Consider the following 20,024-nt stretch of genomic DNA (forward strand, 5'->3'; position numbering starts at 1 on the left):
AAAGGGAAAAGCTTGTCCACATCAACTCTGCCTATCCCTCTCATCATTTTAAAGACCTCTATCAAGTCCCCGCTTAACCTTCTGCGCTCCAGAGAATAAAGACCTAACTTATTCAACCTATCTCTGTAACTTAGTTGTTGAAACCCAGGCAACATTCTAGTAAATCTCCTCTGTACTCTCTCTATTTTGTTGACATCCTTCCTATAATTGGGCGACCAAAATTGTACAGCATACTCCAGATTTGGTCTCACCAATGCCTTGTACAATTTTAACATTACATCCCAGCTTCTATACTCAATGCTCTGATTTATAAAGGCCAGCTTACCAAAAGCTTTCTTTACCACCCTATCTATATGAGATTCCACCTTCAAGGAACTATGCACGGTTATTCCCAGATCCCTCTGTTCAACTGTATTCTTCAATTCCCTACCATTTATCATGCATATCAACGCATATTCTGCTAGTGTAGCTTGCTACCCAACAATATGAACAGTGAATTCTCCAATTGTAGGTAAACAGCCTCCATCCCTTTTTCCTTCCTCTCTTCAATGTGACCCATCTGTGTGTACACCGCTTCTCCCCTAACCCACCCCACTCCCCCATCCCCTTCCACTTTGTATCTCTTCCTCTCTTTGCATTTCCCTCTTCTTATCCTACACCCTATAGTCTCCTTATCTGGTAGACACAAAAAGCTGGCGTAACTCAGAGCGGGACAGGCAGCATCTCTGGAGAGAAGGAATGGGTGAGACCCTTCTTCAGACTCTTGCTGAAGCTTTCGTGTCGATCTTCGGGTTAAACCAGCATCTGCAGTTCCATCCAAGACATGTCTCCTTGTCTGTATCTTCTGTTAATCCACATGGCAGTCAAATCTCCTCACCTATATCACTAGCCAGGCCTGTTTTCTTCCAGCTTCCCCCCCCTCTACTACAATCAATCTGAAGAAGGGTCCCCACCTCCAGTTTAAATTCCATTTGGAATATTTTGGAGGACCAAGAAGCCAAGAAGACCCAAAACGTCAACTATCCAGATCCTGCAGAAATATTGCCTGACCCACTGAGTTACTCCAGCACGAAGTGTTTTTGTTTTGTAAACCAGCATCTGCAGTTCCTTGTATCTTCATTATTCAGTACATTTGACATCATTCCTTCTGTAATTACTTAACCGTTTTAGATTTGCCTGCTATTATTAATGGAGCATATCCAGACAAAGAAAAATGCAAGAAGTACTGATTTATAATAAAGATATTATATTTCATTAAACCATCGCTTTAAAACAATTTGAAATTAAAAATCTACCGTGGCATGCTCATGGCATTATAGTCTTATTGTGCTTGCAGAGTTTCTAAAAAAAAGTGTTGTAATCTACAGATGTACAGTAAGTTTTCACATTACTTTTGTTCTCAGATCTTCGACAGGACATGCTGGCTCTGCAAATTCTGCACTTGATGGACTTGCTGTGGAAGGAGGCAGGCTTGGACCTCAGGTAGGCCTCCCACAGTTCACTTCCTTCAGCTGCCTTTCAACTGGCATAAGTTTACAAACCAGACTGTGACAGTGTGTGCGTGAACGTTTCCACTTATTCCATCTGAAAATTTGAAGCACATGGAAAGGAAAGCACCGAGCGGAAAAAGGAGACAGATTAGGCCTCAAGGCATAGTTAGCTTAGAAGAGTGCATATGGGTTCATTATGTGGGACCTTCGTCTTAACTTTGATGTGTTCACGGAGTTGGAGCATGCTTTTTCTTGAAGATGATGTTACAGCCAGTACACTTTGGTGCATTCTTCCAGAATTTAGTTCATCCACAACAAAGCAATCTTGAGTGCCGTTGATTTAAGTTTTTTTGTGAGTAATTGGGATAATTTAAAAAGCAGTAGAATAACTATTTAAAAGTCAAATCACCCATGGCATGGTGCACTTTAGCTCTGTATCTTGTTTGTGGTCTGAAGTGTAGGCTTTTCAGACAAAGAAGAATGGATCTGTTTAGTGCAAAAGGCACTTCTGGATGCAGCTAGTGCTATAAATTTCTCCAGGGCAGCTCCCAGGCTCTGGAACTCCCTCCCCCAACTGATCCGCAATTCCGTGTCCCTCACCATCTTCCAATCCCGCCTCAAGACCCATCTCTTCACCTCTGCCTACCCTTAGCCCCACGTCCCCCTCCCTTTTCATCTGTGCATTAATTGCCTCGTATTGTGTTTTGTATTGAATTCTGTCTTCACTTTGTGTACTAGTCATGTCTCTACTATTTATTTCATTCCCCTTACATGTTTTTCCTCTACCTGCTAAATTTTTGTTAGGTGTCCTTGAGACTCTTGAAAGGCGGCCATAAATAAAATTTATTATTATTATTATTATAAATTTCAGTCATCGAACGTAATAGCATTGCTAATGGAAGCATCAGTAAATCATTTTAAAACGTGGCTCAAGGAAGGAAAAGGACATCTTATTGCCAAGAATTGCTTGTAGATCTGTCAGTCATTTGTACCAAATCTGCAGAATTTCAGCAATGAAATTGTTGATTAAAAGGGGCAGGATGAGATGGACTACACCCAGAGGACATGTCCTCAACTTGACTCCCTGTCAAGCTGCCTTTCCAACCAGGATGTTTTTCTCCCCTTGCGGTGACCCCATTGACCCCTGGGTCTGCGGAACCTTTCATCGCAGTTTGCCTTCAGAGGGGAAGTGGTTGGAGGTGTGCCCAGCAGAGTTGTAAGGAGGGCAAGTTAAAATGCTCTGGCACGGTGCCAACTGACCCTTTGAACCTCTTGCACAGATGGGCTTCAATTGTTATTCTATGAGATGAGCTTCCCACTTTCAATAAGGCAGACATTAATTGGTCACAATAGTGTTATTGCCTTTCTTACCCTCCCCTAATCTTCCACAACTAAGATTATTTCTGGAATAAAAATAAAACATAACATTTATAAAATGTAATAAAATGCATTGTCTTTAATAATAATTCATTTTACTCGAGCACTGTTTAATTCCTGACAAATATTGTAGAATAAATAGGTAGACAAAAATGCTGGAGAAACTCAGCGGGTGCGGCAGCATCTATGGAGCGAAGGAAATAGGCAACGTTTCGGGCCGAAACCCCTCTTCAGACTCTTTTCCAAACTAGTCAGTGTATTGGGGGGAAATCAAGGGAGTGTGAATGAACTGCAAATGCTGGTTTAAACCGAAGATAGACACAAAATGCTGGAGTAACTCAGTGGGACAGGCAGCATCTCTGGAGAGAAGGAATTGGGTCTGAAAAAGGGTCTTGACTCAAAACGTCACCCATTCCTATTCTCCAGAGTTGCTGCCTGTCCTGTTGAGTTACTCCAGCATTTTGTGTCTATCTTCGCAGTGAATGAGGTGTTGTTTCTATCAACCTGATGTCAATCTCCCATTCTCTGTATTGTCCAATTTTGAAATAAAAAGGAACTGTAGATACTAGTTTTACCAAAGATAGACACAAATAACTGCTGTAATTCAGTGGGTCAGGCAGCGTGTCTGGAGAAAATGGACAGGTGACATTTTGGGTCAGGATCCCTCTTCGGTCTGAGTTACACCAGCATTTTGTGTCTATCTTTGTCCTATTTTAAATAGTCTAAACTGGAATTATTTACTGCAAACTGGGCAGCCAATGTGCACCTTGGCATTGGTCTTTATAAATGCAAAAATATGCAAATGCCACATAAGACAGGCTCGGAGGTTTTAAGCACCTATGTTGGCTATTGATAAGCCCAGCTTACATTCAGACACCAGCAATGAATTTGTTTAAGAAGGAACTGCAGATGCTGGAAAATTGAAGGTAGACAAAAATGCTGGAGAAACTCAGCGGGTGAAGCAGCATCTATGGAGCGAAGGAAATAGGCAACTTTTCGGGTTGAAGAAGGGTTTTGACCCAAAACGTTGCCTATTTCCTTCGCTCCCTAGATGCTGCCTCACCCGCTGAGTTTCTCCAGCATTTTTGTCTACCAGCAATGTATTTGGTTTCTGAACAGGCACATGGAACTTGTTAAAACATGAGCAGATAAAGGTTATCAGTGCTGGCCAAAATAGGTATTTGGTACTCTGGGTTTTAATTGTATTTTGCTCTAAACTGAGAGAAGCCACAGAAGTATTTCTGTGCCAGGGGAAAATAGATAAACTCCTCAGCATCTGGAATCTGTAGACTTTCTTGGCTTTGGTGAGGATTCTGAATGAGGGCTGCCTGCGAGACTTTGCAGCGCCATCTGTTGATCTTTTGTGGAAATCTACCAAGAGTTCCAAATTCAGCCAAATTCCAGAGAGAAAAATTCTTTGGGTTATTATTTATGAGAGTTTTCCATCAGAGTTTATGCAGTAAAAGCAAACCGAGAAGAACTTGCCCGTAAAAATGACCTGGTAATACAAAAGGATGTTTTGTCCTTAAAGCAGAGCTTCATCATCAGCCTTTTAAGAAGGAACTGCAGATGCTGGAAAATCGAAGGTACACAAAAATGCTGGAGAAACTCAGCGGGTGCAGCAGCATCTATGGAGCGAAGGAAATGGGCAACGTTTCGGGACGAAACCCAAGGAAATAGGCAACGTTTCGGGACGAAGTCCAAGGAAATAGGCAGAAAGTTGTTCGGCACGGACTTGTAGGGCCGAGATGGCCTGTTTCCGTGCTGTAATTGTTATATGGTTATATGGTTATATGGAAATAGACAAAGTTTCGGGCCGAAACCCAAGGAAAAAGACAACGTTTCGGGACGAAGCCCAAGGAAATAGGCAGAAAGTTGTTCGGCACGGACTTGTAGGGCCGAGATGGCCTGTTTCCGTGCTGTAGTTGTTATATGGTTATATGGTTATATGGAATAGACAACGTTTCGGGCCGAAACCCAAGGAAATAGACAACGTTTCGGGCCGAAACCCAAGGAAATAGACAACGTTTCGGGCTGAAACCCAAAGGGTTTCGGCCCGAAACGTTGCCTATTTCCTTCGCTCCATAGATGCTGCTGCACCCGCTGAGTTTCTCCAGCATTTTTGTGTACCTTCATCATCAGTCCTTGCTGACAAAATCCCACCTTCAGTTCAGATGTTGTTTCCGTACCACTGTTTGTTGAAAGATGGCATTTGAAGACAACTATTAAACAGCCTCCCTTCGTCAGTTCTTTGTGTCATTCTCACAGCACAGTGGCGCAGCTCGTAGATCCACTGTCCTCGCAGCTCCAGGCACCCAGGTTCAATCTTGACCTCGGGTGCTCCATATGTATAGAGTTTACATGTTTCTCCCTCATGGGTTTCCTCTTTTGGTATTCTGGTTTCCTTCCACACCCCAAAGATGTGCAGGTTGGTCAATGGATTAATTGACCACTGTAAAATGCTCAGCATGCTAGGTTGAGTGGTGAAATTTGTGGAGTGTCGATGAGAATGTGGGAAGAATTATTTTTTTTTAACTAGTAGGATTCTTGTAGGATTAGCATAAATGGGAGCTTGATGATTGGCATGGCCTGGGTGGGACAAAGAGTCAGTTGCCGTTCTCGACGACTACAAAATAAAATTGCCCTCTCTTCATCATCAATGTGTTTCTTTTTTCAGAGTTCTGCCTTATGGCTGCCTTGCAACGGGAGATAGATCTGGCATTATTCAGGTGGTTTCTGCTTCAGAAACAATAGCCAATATACAACTCAACAACAGTAATGTTGCTGCTACTGCTGCCTTCAACAAAGATGCTTTGCTGAACTGGATTAAAGAGAAGAATTCTCCGTAAGTTTTCATTCAGGGGAGTGCAGGGGAGAGATAAGTTTTTTTGCCTTCCATCACAGCGAGGAGGAGATGCGCTGTGATGGATGTCTGTGTAAATTGTGTTGTGTCTTGGGTCTTTTTTTCTTGTGTGTATGACTGCAGAAACAACATTTCATTTGAGCCTCTATGAGGTACAAGTGACAAATAAATTGTATTGTGTATTGTATTCCTTGTTGCTGTGGCCAGTGAGCCGTTACATTATTAACGACATCATTATTGGCATTGACATTGTGGGCTGTAGGGCCTGTTCCTGTGGTGTGCTGTTTTATGTTCTATCATTTGTCTATGTGCATTATTCAATACCTGCTCACTTTTTTGCGTTAGTTTACTTATTTTTCTCCCTGCAAAACGTCCTTACTGAACATCCACTAACGTCTTTTAAGAAAGAAATTGTCCCGCGCATCCCCTTTAAACGTTGCCACTCTCACCTTAGCTGTGCCCTCTAGTTTTTCCATATTTCCACCTTGGGGGGGGGGGGGGGGGGGGGGGGAAGGTTCAGACTCTCTACCCTATCTACGCTTCCCAACTTTATATACATCTATCAGATTTCTTCGGCACTACAGACAAAACAATCCAAGCCTGCCCAACCTCTCCTTATAGCTAATGCCCCCTATTTGTGTTGGCATTCGGGTAAACCTCACCTGCACCCTCTCCAAACCTTCCCCATCCTTCCTGTAATGGGGATCAGAACTGCATGTAATACTCGAAATATGGCCTAACCAGTCTTATGGAGATGTATCATGACTTCCAGACGTATTCTATACCGTGACAAATGAAGGCTAGTATAGAAACATAGAAAATAGGTGCAGGAGTAGGCCATTCGGCCCTTCGAGCCTGCACCGCCATTCAATATGATCACGGCTGATCATCCAACTCAGTATCCTGTATCTGCCTTCTCTCCATATACCATATGTCTTCAGGGATCCATGAAATTCGTCCCCAAGATCCATCTGTACATCGAGCTGTGTTATTACCTGGTGATTTAAAGGTCATAGTAACTTACATAAAAGGAGGATGCACCATCTGGTCAGGCAGCATCTGTGGAAAGAGACGACGGATCCAATGTTTCAAGTCAAAGAAGCACCAGAAATTGCTCTTCTACATGCCTCTAGACCCTGCATCCAGCATGTTCTGTTTTTGTTCAGGATCTCCAGTACCTGCAGCTTGGTTTTGTTTTTCAGCTATGTAACTTGGCTACACAGTGTTTCAAGTAAACTCTCGCCCTGGCACCTGATACACATATATATTAGCAATGATTTCAGATAGTCTAGTATTTGAAGATATCTAAAGTATTGCCTACCTTTCAGATGATATTCCGACTGTATTTCTTGAAATGAGGGAAGAGTTCCCGTCTCATAAAGATCTCCCAGTTTTTTAATTCCTAATCTTTCCCAGTGTGTGAACGCCTTGTCTAAAATAGACGGCTTAAACGAGGGATTATTGGCAATTGGTGAGAAGAGTTCCATTTCTCAGTTTAAGGGTTCACCACGTTTCCAGATACGTTGGGTACTATGGATAATCGGGTCTTTCTCATATACTGTTTTCTTCAAATTTATTGGAGAGAGAAGAATCGCGCCTATATTAAAAGGCGAACAATCTCTTCTCACCATTATTAACCATTTTACATGTTGGCATGTGTTGTCCATCCAATAGATTATGTTTTTAATATTCGTTGCCCAGTAATAGTACAAAAAATGTGTACAAAAACCTTGCATTCTGGGCATTAGCGGTGCTGGCTCGAAGGGCCAAATGGCCTCCTCCTGCACCTATTTTCTATGTTTATGGCAAGCGAAACCCTCATTGCTTCATTCTCCATCTTTTCATAGGCAGTCGCTGTTATGTTCCACGGCATCTAATGAAGCCGCAGAATTCAGTGAAAAACTGTAATGTGGTTAAGGCTTCGCCTCCACCCAATGCATGCGGCTCTAAACTATTGCTAAATAATGGCAGGTTTGCTCTGAGCCAAGTCTATTTGGACCAGTGCTACAGTCTGTGTGCAGTAAAGATGCACAAAATTAAATACAAATCATTGACTTTGAGCCCTTCGGAGAAAACAGTGAGCTGCTGTGAAAATATTTTGGATGATCCCAATCTTGATTTGGCTTGGATTTCTGCCTAGGTTTCCAAAGAAATTCTTGCGCATGTCTGGGAAAAATAACTACAGCCATTGGAAGAATTTAGTACCGAATTTTTTGACCAATCTATTAATTGCACCCATAGCAAGTTGTGAGTTTTGATTTTCAGGAATATTTTCCACAAATCGATGGCGTTTCATGTAGCAATCAAATTGAACTTGCAGTTCATGGATAAAGCAGAATAGTTGTTGAAATGTACAGTAAGGTTCCTGCTTTCAACATTTTAACCACTGGACTCTTAATGTCCAAGTCACTCTATTTTCAAAGAAAGCCACAGAGGTGGATGTCTTGCAATAGGTGATATGTGCATGGTGTGGAGATGTAATGACGGCATGTTCCTGGTCTCATAATCTAAAGGCTAGCAACTGTAATAATGACCATAATGCTATTTAATTGTTGTTAGATATCTAGTTCACTGGTGTCCCCTTGAGAAATAAATCATTTGCCCATAAATGTGGTGGCTCAGTGGTAGAGTTACTGTCTTATAGCACCAGAGACTGAGGTTTGATCCTGACTATGGGTGTTGATTGTACAGAGTTTGTACGTTTTCTCCCGGTTTTCTCTGGTTGTTCCGGTTTCCTCCCACACTCCAAAGACGTACAAGTTTGTAGGTTAATCACCTTTGTTAAAATTGTAAATTGTCCCTAGTGTGTGTGGGATAGTGTACGGGCTGATTGCTGGTCAGTGTGGACGCAGTGGGCCAAAGGGCCTGTTTCTGTAAAGTCTGGAGTCAAATAAACAGATTTATCTCTAAAGTCTGAAGTCAAATAGTATATAGTATATAGTATATCTTTATTGTCATTTTCCTGAGTACTCACATACCCAGAGGAAACAAAACAAAGTTGCTCAACCAGTGTCCATTCAGTGTGCAGTAAAAAATAAATAGAAATAAAAATAGATATATCATGAACAAATTAAACACTCTACTCTCTACTAAACATCAACAGGCGTTCCGATCGGCAGCGGCACGACAGTGGCTCTGCTGCAGTGTGTCCAGGTTGGTGGTTGGTGCGCGATACTTTGGCAGGGGGCAAAGTCCGTTTATCAGTCTTATAGCCTGCGGGAAGAAGCTGAGGAACATCCTGCTGGTTTTGCAGCTAATGCTCCCGTACCTCTTCCCAGATGGCAGGATGGAGAATATGTGATGCGATGGGTGGTAGGGGTCTTTGATGATGGGGATGGCTCTGCATCATCAAATAGACAGGCGATTTGAGGACAGACCAATGTGATTGACTCTCAGCTTTCTCCAAAACCACCTAGTTTGTCACTCAGCGCTAATGTTTACATCCACGAACTAAACGGCAAAGTTGAATGAACCACCTGGCATTGACGTAGACATCAGGTAAGACTAAGACTAAAGGGCCAGTCCCTCGAGCATGTGACTCCATGCGGCAAGCGCGACCTAACGTGGTCGCTTGAGCCGTACGGCCTCACGGGGCCGGTCCCACTTCGATCGCTGGAGCCGTGTGGAGTTGTGCGGAGCTGGCCCCGACATCGCGCGGGGCTCTGAAAAACTGACCGCGTTCAAAAACTCCGCGCGGCAAAGGCCTGCCGGCCCACAGCCACCTCGACGCCGTACACACCGCCTCGACGGGCATGCGCAGCGTCTTGACACCGTACACACCGTCTTGACGCCGTACGTCACGCGCAAACTTCCCACGGACATCGCTTAAACTTCATGTCACTCACTCGACCTCCGCGCGGCCCCCGCTTCTGGTTTGGTCGCGCTTGCCGCATGCAGTCGCATGCTCGTGGGACAGGCCCTTTAGGCCTAAGAGTCCTTTCCACAGCTCCTGGAGGTCTGTATGTGGAAAGGAATTGCAGATGCTGGTATTTACAGAAGACGGACTTAAAGTGCTGCAGTAATTCAGCGTGACAGGCAGCATCTCTGGAGAAAAAGGATGGGTGACGTTTGGGATTGGGAGCCTTCTTCACCCATCTGAAGAAGGATGCCAACCCAAAACAGCAGGCATCGTTTTTCCCCAGAGATACTCCAGCATTTTGTATCTATCTGTACGGGATATGTTAGTCAATAGCTCAGCGTTATCCTAATCATACACTTGTTCTTTGGACAATGTCACGGGGTTCCTGACCCATTAGTAGACCCAGGTTAGAACACAATAATATACACAATCAGGAAGGAGTGATCCTCCTTATTGATTCTGAACCCCGACGTCTTATGACATCAGGTAAAGTGCAGGAAGGGATATTTGGCCCTCAGTAGATTTATCTACAAAATATCAACTAAGGATCGTTATTTTCTGAATATTAATTGGAAGCAATTCTGAGGGCATTGGAGTAGGTGGACTTCCTCAGTTGCCAAGTCCAAAAGGAAGGAACTGATGGGCAGGATTTTCACTAAACAGTGAAAAGAAACAGGAACAAAAAACATTGCTCTGGTTGATCAAATATTTGCTTGTGTTCACTACAGTATTTGTGAGAATGTGAACATTTACTCTCTCTAAAAAAATGCCGTCTGGCCAGCTGTGCAGTTCCTGCAATTTCATATTTAGTTCTGAATGATAAAACTGTTGACATGCTTATTATCAATAGTTTAAGAGACCAACATTCAATGATTTTTTTGTTTCTTCTTCTTCTTCTTCCATATTGGGCTTGGCTGTAGGGATGCCTTGGAGCGAGCAATTGAGGAGTTTACGCTGTCGTGTGCGGGCTACTGTGTAGCGACGTATGTACTCGGGATTGGGGACAGACACAGCGACAACATCATGGTCCGTGAAACTGGTCAGGTATGAAGCAATATAGTTTGTAAAATAGCAGAGCAGTGACTGGGGATCGAACTAGAATGTAACCTGCCAACCAAGTCTTCCTCTCCTGCAGGGTTGATACTCCGTTTCTCCACCATGCTTTACATAACTACGTTAATATTTAAATCTGGGGCCTCGTCACCTGAATTAAGCGATCAAGTGGTTATCCATTTAAATGTCTCAGTCTAACAATAATTTTCTGCTGTAAAAATGGCGCATCGTAATTCAGTATAGTTTAGTTTAGAGATATAGCGCAGAACCAGGCCTTCGGCCCACCGAGTCTGCACCAACCAGCGATCCTCCCACACTTACACTAATCCTTCTTGATTAGTACAGATGTCGGAGGTTATGGGGAGAAGGCAGGAGAATGGGGTTAGGAGGGAGAAATAGATCAGCCATGATTGAATGGCGTAGTGGACTTGTTGGGCCAAACGGCCTAAGTCTACTCCTATCCCTTACGACCTTACACACACCAGGGACAATTCACAGAAGCCAATTACCGCTAATATACCGCTGCCCAACGGTGCTGCCCAATTGTGAAAGCAGAATATTTGCAAAATACAAATCCAGCAGCAGATTTTAGTAGGAGGAAGATTAACAAAAGCCATCATCCAAACGTTTTAAATATCTCAAGTAATTGTGTTCCATTTTGCTTTGCCATCACAAGGTTGGTGTGGTTCTGCTGAATCCATGCACCCATTAGGCCCTTGCAAACCCACCTGATGTGGGTCAGATTTGAAGTGTTGATCTTCCTTGGCCTTGAGTTGGATGGCAAGATCACCATGGCCATTCGGCTGCGAGTTAAACCTTGTAAAGTCCTGATTCCCCCACAGACTTTACCACAAACCCAAGTAATGTTTGTGCAAAACTGTCACTGATTTTAACATTTAAATTTGAAAATTAAGAACATGAAACTCAAAACTAAATTACTTTAGCTTCAAATGACCAACCACTTATCTCGAAGCTATGCCCCCTCGTCTGAGGGTATCCCACCACTGAAAGCCTCTCAACATTTACCTTGATATACTCCCTTACAATCTTATGGTTCTATCAAAATCACTCCTTATTCTTCTAAGTCCATAAAGTACAGACCCAACCTTTCTTGCTGGGACATTGCCCTCGTCCCTGCTATTAGCACAGTGACTCTTCTTTGTACAGCCTCCAATCTTACTATATCCTTATTAAAGGAAGCAAAAGCTTGGCCACATCAGCACCCTTACAATTCTAACAAGTCAGCAAATATCATATAGATAAGTTTATTGATGTTGTCAGAAACCTAAAACAGGTACCACTATGAAATCTGAAGAAGGGTCTCAACCGGGAACGTCACCCATTCCTTCACTCCAGAGATGCTGCCTGTCCCGTTGACTTACTCCAGCATTTTGTGTCTACCATTATGAATGGTTGTTGATCACTGTGTCGGCTGTGTATTTCTGCCCATTAATCATGGGCATGGTCAAGATTTCCTGCAGACCTTTAGTCCAGTAATCTTTGGTCATTGTCAGAAATGAAACTAATGTTCCATCAGTATAGGAGTAAAGAGGTTCTTCTGCAGTTGTATAGGGCTCTGGTGGGACCACATCTGGAGTATTGCGTACAGTTTTGGTCTCCTAATTTGAGGAAGGACATCCTTGTGATTGAAGCAGTGCAGCGTAGGTTCACGAGATTGATCCCTGGGATGGCGGGAATGTCATATGAGGAAAGATTGAAAAGACTAGGCTTGTATTCACTGGAGTTTAGAAGGATGAGGGGGGGGATCTTATAGAAGCATATAAAATTATAAAAGGACTGGACAAGCTAGATGCAGGAAAAATGTTCCCAATGTTGGGCGAGTCCAGAACCAGGGGCCACAGTCTTAGAATAAAGGGGAGGTCATTTAAGACTGAGGTGAGAAAAAACTTTTTCACCCAGAGAGTTGTGAATTTATGGAAATCCCTGCCACAGAGGGCAGTGGAGGCCAAGTCACTGGATTGATTTAAGAGAGAGTTAGATAGAGCTCTCGGGGCTAGTGGAGTCAAGGGATATGGGGAGAAGGCAGGCATGGGTTATTGATAGGGGACGATCAGCCATGATCACAATGAATGCGGTGCTGGCTCGAAGGACCGAATGACCTCCTCCTACACCTATTTTCTATGTTTCTATGATTATCATAATTTATTATTATTTTAATAATAATAATAATGGATGGGATTTATATAGCGCCTTTCTAATACTCAAGGCGCTTTACATCGCATTATTCATTCACTCCTCAGTCACACTCGGTGGTGGTAAGCTACTTCTGTAGCCACAGCTGCCCTGGGGCAGACTGATGGAAGCATGGCTGCCAATCTGCGCCTACGGCCCCTCCGACCACCACCAATCACTCACACACATTCACACACAGGCAAAGGTGGGTGAAGTGTCTTGCCCAAGGACACAACGACAGTATGCACTCCAAGCGGGATTCGAACCGGCTACCTTCCGGTTGCCAGCCGAACACTTAGCCCATTGTGCCATCTGTCGTCCCAGTCTGGAACTTGCTGTGACGTTCCTGCACCTATACACAGAAGTCAAAGGTCAAATTATTATTTTGCAAATGCACTGACTGTGGACCCCAAGAAAAGTCCAGCAGTGGAACAGAGTGTTTGTGACAATTCCCAGTACTTGATCTGGTTAATCTGTCAACTAAACATTTAGCTTATAAGGCCTGGAACAACTCCATTAATTTCACAGGCTGTAGGAGACCCGGGCAAAATGTAGGTGATTATTCCTCGTTTATAAGTGGTAGTTTTATTAATGCTCGAACATCAGGGACATTCTGAAACAATTGTTCTCAGCTTTTTCATGGGAAGAGCACATTGCTCCTCCAAAATCTGATGGGAATATTCATGGAAAGCCTGTAGGATTTAGTCGCTTTAAAATGGGCTAATTGTAAACAAGTTAACAGCAGTGTCTTGGCAAACATACGCACCACACATTTGGGGATAAGGTAGACTGAACAGTGTTGGAAGCAAGTTTTGACCCATAATTTTGCAAAAGTAATTTTTCTCCACTCTTTTTCAAGCTCTTTCATATAGACTTTGGCCACATCCTTGGCAATTTCAAGTCCAAGTTTGGGATTAAGAGAGAACGTGTGCCTTTCATTCTTACCCACGACTTCATTCATGTCATCCAACAAGGGAAAACTGGAAACACAGAGAAATTTTGCAGGTAAATATTGTTTAAAGGATGTTAACAATAGCAATAGCTACGGGATCGTTTTAATTTTCTATTCACCATTCTGTCTACAGTTAAGTATTGGCTTCTATTCTCAATATACACAAACATACCTTCCTCTTTTAGACACAAAATGCTAGAGTAACTCAGTGGGACAGGCAGCATCTCTGGGGAGAAGGAATAGGTGAGGCTTTGGGTCAAGACCCTTCTCCTGAAGAACTGTCTGAAGAAGGGTCTCAACACAAAATGTCACCCATTCCTTCTCTCCCGAGATGCTGCCTGAGTTACTCCAGCATTTTGTGTCCATCTTCAGTTTAAACAAGCATCTGCGGTTCCTTCCTATCTTTTCCTCTTTTGTTATATAGTGTGGAGCTGACAATTTTACTGTGACCAAAAATTGCAGAATAGACATATCTACTTGTACAACCAAACTAATCTGTTTGTGTTGTAGCTGGAATTGGCCACACAGCAAGTTTTGGTATTTAAGTACTATAACTAGGTAGTTGAATATTAAGGTTAGACGTTTCAAAGCTTCAGACTTTGATATTACAGTTGGTACTGTTAATATTCAGTGGTCAACTTTAGAAATCTGTGTCATGAATGAGGATGACAGTTCACCTTTGCCTGTGTCATTTATTCTTGATAACCATTGGTAGGTACAGATCTGACTCACATCAATACTAGTGTAGAATTCCCAATGTTTTACATCCAATAGACCAGGCTAAACGCCTCCACGCAGCAAGGTGGAGAAAGTAGAATGAATGACACCAGGTGGCAGGTCTGAGGCCTAGCTGAAAACTAGTGCTTTTTAGTTGATAAATAGATGCTGGTTCACAGAGTTAATAAACCCAAGAGTTTATAATAATTTACCATTTTAAAGACGTGCCAGTGTGCGGTCCAAGTGCATACCATCACGAGAGGAGATATTATTGGTTTAGACCAGAAGTAGTCCTATACAAACAAGGAACTTGTACTCGGCTTGTACTCACTAGAATTTAGAAGATTGAGGGGGGATCTTACAGAAATGTATAAAATTCTTAAGGGATTGGACAGGCTAGATGCAGGAAGATTGTTCCCGATGTTGGGGAAGTCCAGAACAAGGGGTCACAGTTTAAGGATAAGGGGGAAATCTTTTAGGATCGAGATGAGAAAAAAAATGTTCACACAGAGAGTGGTGAATCTGTGGAATTCTCTGCCACAGAAGGTAGTTGAGGCCAGTTCATTGGCTATATTTAAGAGGGAGTTAGATGTGGCCCTTGTGGCTAAAGGGATCAGGGGGTATGGAGAGAAGGCAGGTACAGGATACTGAGTTGGATGATCAGCCATGATCATATTGAATGGCGGTGCAGGCACGAAGGGCCGAATGGCCTACTCCTGCACCTATTTTCTATGTTTCTATGAACTGCAGGTGCTGGTTTACACAAAACGATACAAAGTGCCGAAGTAACTCGGGCAGCATCTCTAGATAACAAGGATGGGTGATGTATTGGGTCTGGAACCTCCTGAAGAAAGGTCCCAACCCAAAATTAGCACTGGTTAGCACGCAACAAAAGATTTTCACTGAACACGTGACAATAAATGAAACTGAAACTGAACTGTCATCTATGTTCTCCGGAGTTGCTGTCTGACCTGCTGAGTTACTCCAGCACTTTGTACCCTAACTGGTAGACCTGCCTCAGTTGTTGAAGGCACACACAGGTGATGTAGTGAGAGCAACATCTGGTATTGTTCATTATATAAGTTATTCATTTAACTTGAACTCATGAAAAAATGTTGACACCGAAAATAATTTACTTTTGAAGTTTGAACTTTGTCTATACTTTGTATGATGATAAAAGAATTGTTGATTACAAGTCCAAAGATTAGTTTTCCTGAATCAACCAATATACAAAACATACCTCCTCAATGGAATAGCATTTCTTAAATTGGGTGTTAAAAATATCTTCTGTGCCTTGTTGCAATTGATACCAACATTCGTAGTCAACATTAAAGGGAAATGCAAAAAAAGTATTGTAGTCTAGTTTAGAATGCAGCATGGAAACAGGCCCATCTAGTCCATGCTGAGCACTGTTCACCAGCGCGCGACCAGCTCTATCGCATCCTACACACGTGGGGCAATTTACAGAAGTCAATTAACCTACAAACCTGCGCGTCTTTGGGGTGTGCGAGGAACCGCCCACGCTGGAGAAAGCCCACGTGGTCACTGGGAGAATGTACAAACTCTGCACAGACAGCACCCAAGGTCAGTCTTGAACCTGGGTCTCTGGCGACATTATTATAATTATTTTTTGGCCATGCCATTAGCCTGAAGAGCTATGTCAAAAAGCATAACGAAGTGAAGGTGGGCAGGTTAATTTATCCACCAGAGGAATAGAAACATAGAAACATGGAAAATAGGTGCAGGAGGAGGCCATTCGGCCCTTCGAGCCAGCACCGCCATTCATTGTGATCATGGCTGATCATCCCCTATCAATAACCCGTGCCTGCCTTCTTCCCATATCCCTTGACTCCACTAGCCCCTAGAGCTCTATCTAACTCTTAAATCCATCCAGTGACTTGGCCTCCACTGCCCTCTGTGGCAGGGAATTCCACAAATTCACAACTCTCTGGGTGAAAAAGTTTTTTCTCACCTCAGTCTTAAATGACCTCCCCTTTATTCTAAGCGACCTCCCCTTTATTCTAAGATAGGTTGTAAAAGCAGTGTTTGATGTATCATTTAAGCTTCATCTTTCAGAATATAACTTAGCGACGTGTAATGTGCTGATATCCGCAGGTTTCGTCAGTGTTGTGAAGATGCCTATTTGATTCTCCGCAAGAACGGAAACTTGTTCATTACGCTGTTTGCCCTCATGTTGACAGCAGGTCTACCCGAACTAAGCTCCATCAAAGACATCCAGTATCTCAAGGTAAAGCCTGCTTGTCTTCGACTTTCCTCGTACCTTCATCGACACTGACCCCGACCATCCGAGCGCCACCTACAAGGGAGTAAAACAACCACGCACTACTATATCACGTGCTGCTGTTGCATTGGAAATGGTGCTGACGGATATTTGAGCTTTGTCCATTTCTCTTTATGCCCCTGTCCCACTTAGGAAACCTGAACAGAAACCTCTGTAGACCTTGCGCCCCACCCAAGGTTTCCGTGCGGTTCCCGGAGGTTGCAGGTGGTTGCCGGAGGTTGCAGGTAGTGGAAGCAGATAGGGAGACTGACAAAAACCTCCGGGAACCGCACGGAAACCTTGGGTGGGGCGCAAAGTCTCCAGAGGTTTCCGTTCAGGTTTCCTAAGTGGGACAGGGGCATAAAGTTTATGAAGATATACTCAAAATCAGCGGCCCCTTCAATGCATTTTGTTAACGAGTTTGATCCTTTGCTGTGTTACGGCTGCTCTCTTTTACTGAATCCTCTCCTACCGTCACCAGGACTCGCTGGCTTTGGGAAAAACCGACGAGGATGCCTTGAAGCAGTTTCGACAGAAGTTTGACGAGGCCCTTCGTGAGAGCTGGACTACTAAAGTGAACTGGATGGCTCACATTGTGGCCAAAGACGGGCGGTCCTAGCAAGAAGTGAAAATACTACAGGCTTATCAAATTGTGGAACATCTGACTTGTGCCCCAAATGGCAGGGCAATCCCCATTCGTTGCACTCCATGCCTTCCAGCACAGTTAGAACGTTGCCTAATTCAAAGTGTATATATTGCAGGACCCTGTTAGCTTGGCATGCTACTGGTTGCTTCATTTTTATTGGCATGGCACGCGTGGAAGAGGTGTAAATATTTCAGATGTTAGGGAGGATTGCTGTACAAACATTGAACGCTACTACTGGAGATTGTAGCAACAGTGGACACTGTTCATTTTAGTATCTATTTATAGTAGATTTTTAAGTTTAAAAGAAAAGACTTGAAATAAATTTCTTTAAGTTTAAAGTTTTTAATTAAAAAAAGTCAAAGGCTTAAAGATCACGGCAGGGTTCCAGTGAACAGGAATTGAATTCAGTATTTATATTATTCTGGATTGGCAATTAATACCAATCCGTTGTACAAGCATTAAACTTTATCAGTCATTCCCCTCTTGGGCAACCATAACTACTCCTTCATTGACGATATTATCAGAGTCATTTATTTAAAAATCAAAGAAAATTCTGTTAAGCCGACAACCTTGTTGAATAGCATGATGTGTTGAGAATGAGGAAAGAACTGGGTATTTTTATACTGAGCACATATCTACCCATGACACTATTCTGGTTTCTTATTTAAGGGCCAGAAAGAATTCAGTATCCATGTTGCTGTGACCTTAGCGCTGAATAAGGACAGACTGTCACTCAGCTTTGTGATCTCTCGTCAATTGACATTTTCCTGAGTGATTCACTCTTTCAGCGCAGTCTTTATTCCCTTGATATGCAAGAACTTTTACTGTTCGGTTTTCTCTTTGCAGTTTACATGGGACAAAAAATGAGAGCTCTGTGCAATTTCAGGTGGTGTTTCCATGCATTGTTAGCAACTGGGTTCTATTAATTTCAAACCACCCATCTGTCATTCAGCTATACTTTTTAAGTGCCCTAATATATCCTTTAATCATTTTCCAAGTGCTGTTGCAGATAGTTCCATTCTCAAGTGTAATAGACCCCCTACCCATGCCGTGTCCTTTGTGGAAGGTACATATTGTAGAGGTAAAGGGCCTGTCCCACTTACGTGTCCTTGGCACGCATATTACGCGACCTCGTGGTTGCGTCGAGGAGCGACGGTCCCGCGCGATTTCATGCGCCTGCACAGCCATCTGGAGCGCGTGACGTCATTTGAAGATGGACACAAAGCTGGAGTAACTCAGCGGGACCGGCAGCATCTCTGGAGAGAAGCAATGGGTGATGTTTCGTGTCGAGACTCTTCTTCAGTCTGAAAAGAAGGGTCTTGACCCGAAACGTCACCCATTGCTTCTCTCCAGAAATGTTGCCGGTCCCACTGAGTTACTCCTGCATTTTGTGTCTATCTTCAATTTTCTTGGCCCCGCTCTAGGAGTAGAAGTGGGGGCGGATCCGGACCGCAACGGCCGTGAGCCCCAGGCCGAGCTCGGCGATCGTTTGCCTGCTTCTGCTGCTGTTGAAGGTGAGACGTTGCGTCGCTCCAGGGTCTTGGGCCTGTCCCACTTTGGCCGTCAGTTACGCGACAGCCTGTTGGCGCGCGAAGATTTTGTTCGCTACAAACATTTCGGAGCCCCGCGCGATCTCGCGTACAACTACATACCCCTCTGCTCTTGTCAGTGGGACCCGCCCCGCGCGGCCATACGATGCCCGTGCGCCTCAACGCGATGACGAGGTGGCGTAGTTTGCGTGCCAAGGACACATAAGTGTCATCACTCTGAGACCACTATCATTGACGTCACGTATGCTTTAGATTGCCCCTTTGTACCATCTCGATTTCCTGTACGTTTGTGTATGATTACATCAACACCCAATTGCTCGACTCTAATGGTATAACAACGAAAGTCATCATTACGCACCCACCTCACCTTCAACAGTTATGTGACAAACTTGTATTGGGAAAATAACTATTTTCATAGTAAAGTGTGAATCTTCAGGTAAACTATGAATTTTCATGGTTTACCTGATTGCATCCAATGCACACAGACACAAATTGCATAGATAGTTCATTTCAATCTAAACTTAGACAGTTCTGACCTCCCACCTCCAGCAGCTATTTTTTTTTAAAAAGTTTGTCAGTTTTACCTTTCTGATTCAGCTCGGATGCAATGTCAAAACCTTGTGTTGCTTGAAGTGACAGTGGCACAGCTATAGAGTTGCTGCCTTACAACACCAGAGACCCGGGTTTAATCCCGACTATGGGTGCTCTACGTACTGAGTTTGTACGTTCTCCATGTGACCATGTGTGTTTTCACCCGGGTGCTCCGGTTTCCTCCCACACTCCAAAGACGTGGGTTAATTGGCTTAGGTAAATGTTGTAAATTGTCCCTAGTGTTTAGGATAGTGCTAGTGTAGTGGGTTCGCAGGTCAGCGTAGACTCAGTGGGCCGAAGGGCCTATGTCTGTGCTGTATCTCTGAATTTGATTATCCAATGCTGCTTTTTGAAAAGGGGGAATGTGCATCAACCTTTGTTGCATTGATGGCATGGTATTGCATTTCCTCTTTCCTGGTGCTATGCAGCTACCCACTCAGATTGTGCAATAG

At 43.5% G+C, this 20,024-nt stretch overlaps 1 protein-coding gene across 1 annotated transcript in view; it reads left to right on the top strand.

Annotated features, from left to right (window-relative positions):
- pik3cb (phosphatidylinositol-4,5-bisphosphate 3-kinase catalytic subunit beta) overlaps positions 1-18,629 on the top strand; it is a 196,938-nt gene extending 178,309 nt beyond the window's left edge. The window contains exons 18-23 of the mRNA XM_033031101.1: positions 1,404-1,482; positions 5,545-5,712; positions 10,510-10,633; positions 13,695-13,840; positions 16,620-16,752; positions 17,267-18,629. Of these exons, the coding sequence (XP_032886992.1) occupies positions 1,404-1,482; positions 5,545-5,712; positions 10,510-10,633; positions 13,695-13,840; positions 16,620-16,752; positions 17,267-17,404 (788 nt within the window). The 3' untranslated portion in view covers positions 17,405-18,629. The remainder of the gene's footprint in view (positions 1-1,403; positions 1,483-5,544; positions 5,713-10,509; positions 10,634-13,694; positions 13,841-16,619; positions 16,753-17,266) is intronic.
- The last annotated feature ends 1,395 nt before the right edge of the window (positions 18,630-20,024 follow it).

The sequence above is a fragment of the Amblyraja radiata genome, chromosome 13 (genome assembly GCF_010909765.2).
Source record: "Amblyraja radiata isolate CabotCenter1 chromosome 13, sAmbRad1.1.pri, whole genome shotgun sequence".
Taxonomy (NCBI): domain Eukaryota; kingdom Metazoa; phylum Chordata; class Chondrichthyes; order Rajiformes; family Rajidae; genus Amblyraja; species Amblyraja radiata.